Here is a 1,207-nt window from a genome sequence, read left to right as displayed (position 1 = left end):
CGTGTAACCTTTGGCCTCGGTTTTACCACAACCGAGGTAATAACCTGAGGATATGACAGCGGTTCCTGCTTGAACCGTGATCAAAACCCTATTTTTTTTTTAAATTTTCGTGTAACCTTTTGGCCTCGGTTTTGGCACAACCGATGCCTATTCTCCTGCAATTTTTTTTAATAGCAGGTCTATTTTTGTGATATCCACTATCACAAAAACAGACCTGCATATCAAACAATATCATAACAACACATATTCAACACAATAGTCAATATTTACATCACATAATGTACAAAGTCTAATAACTATAAATCAACATGTTCTAATGTATTTTAAATCTAATAACTATGAGCTATTATATAATCTAACTAAATGTTTTGCAATTGCTTTCCTAAAAAATGTAAGTGGCTTCTCAGGAATTGGAGTAGGAGGCTTGAATCTCTGCACAAGACATTTGTAATTAATTAGTGTATATGAATTCCAAATGTTGAAGAAAATCAAAATTCATTAAATTTAAATATTACTGTTTCCCAGCCTCTTGTGATATGTGCACGAATAATGTGGGTCATCCAATACATTACATAGTATTCACAATCACATGACCCATTCTGTCTGTTACACTACAATATATCATCACAATTGTAAATAGTTAGTGAAAATCATTAAAACAAAACAACTATAAGAAAGTATGACTTTAGCAAATGTCAAACCTTGAGAGCAATCCATGCAAGCTTTCTACTGTTAGCAATTGATCTCCCAACCAACATCATACTTGCTGAAATAGAACTATATATAAAAAAAGTTTTAGCATTCATTTATATAACAAAGAAAGTCCAAACATTGAGGTTCTTACCAATCAATTGCTTGTATGAGATGTTTGGGAGAAGACTTGTGCAATGAGAAGAACCACAAAGCATAACTCTCCTGTACAAAAATAACAAATAGCTGCCAATGGCACCTGGAATGCATAATAACTTAATTATTATATATTAAAATCACATACTAAATATTCTACAAAATTTCAATCATACAATTATACAATATATTCAACATACAATCAATTCAATCATACAATCAAACAATTAATAAACATTCAAATTATCAATTCAAACATTTAATCATACATAATTATTCATATTCAACACACAAAAAATTAAAAATTAACAAAATGAAAATTAATAAACAAAATAATACAATCATACAATCAAACAATTAA

At 29.4% G+C, this 1,207-nt stretch overlaps 1 protein-coding gene across 1 annotated transcript; it reads right to left on the bottom strand.

Moving 5' to 3' along the window:
- Positions 1-336: 336 nt before the first annotated feature.
- LOC148206193 (uncharacterized) lies at positions 337-960 on the bottom strand. Its single transcript, XM_088107167.1, has 4 exons — positions 845-960; positions 702-777; positions 516-611; positions 337-432 (listed from the first exon to the last, which is right to left on the bottom strand). The coding sequence occupies exons 1-4, from the start codon at positions 958-960 to the stop codon at positions 337-339; spliced, it is 384 nt and encodes a 127-aa protein (XP_087963293.1).
- Positions 961-1,207: the final 247 nt, after the last annotated feature.

Source organism: Vigna umbellata, chromosome 1 (genome assembly GCF_029865625.1).
Source record: "Vigna umbellata cultivar VRB3 chromosome 1, Vumbellata_1.0, whole genome shotgun sequence".
In the NCBI taxonomy this organism is placed as follows: domain Eukaryota; kingdom Viridiplantae; phylum Streptophyta; class Magnoliopsida; order Fabales; family Fabaceae; genus Vigna; species Vigna umbellata.
Note: the sequence above shows the minus strand (reverse complement) of the source record. Positions and strands in the feature narration are given on the sequence as shown.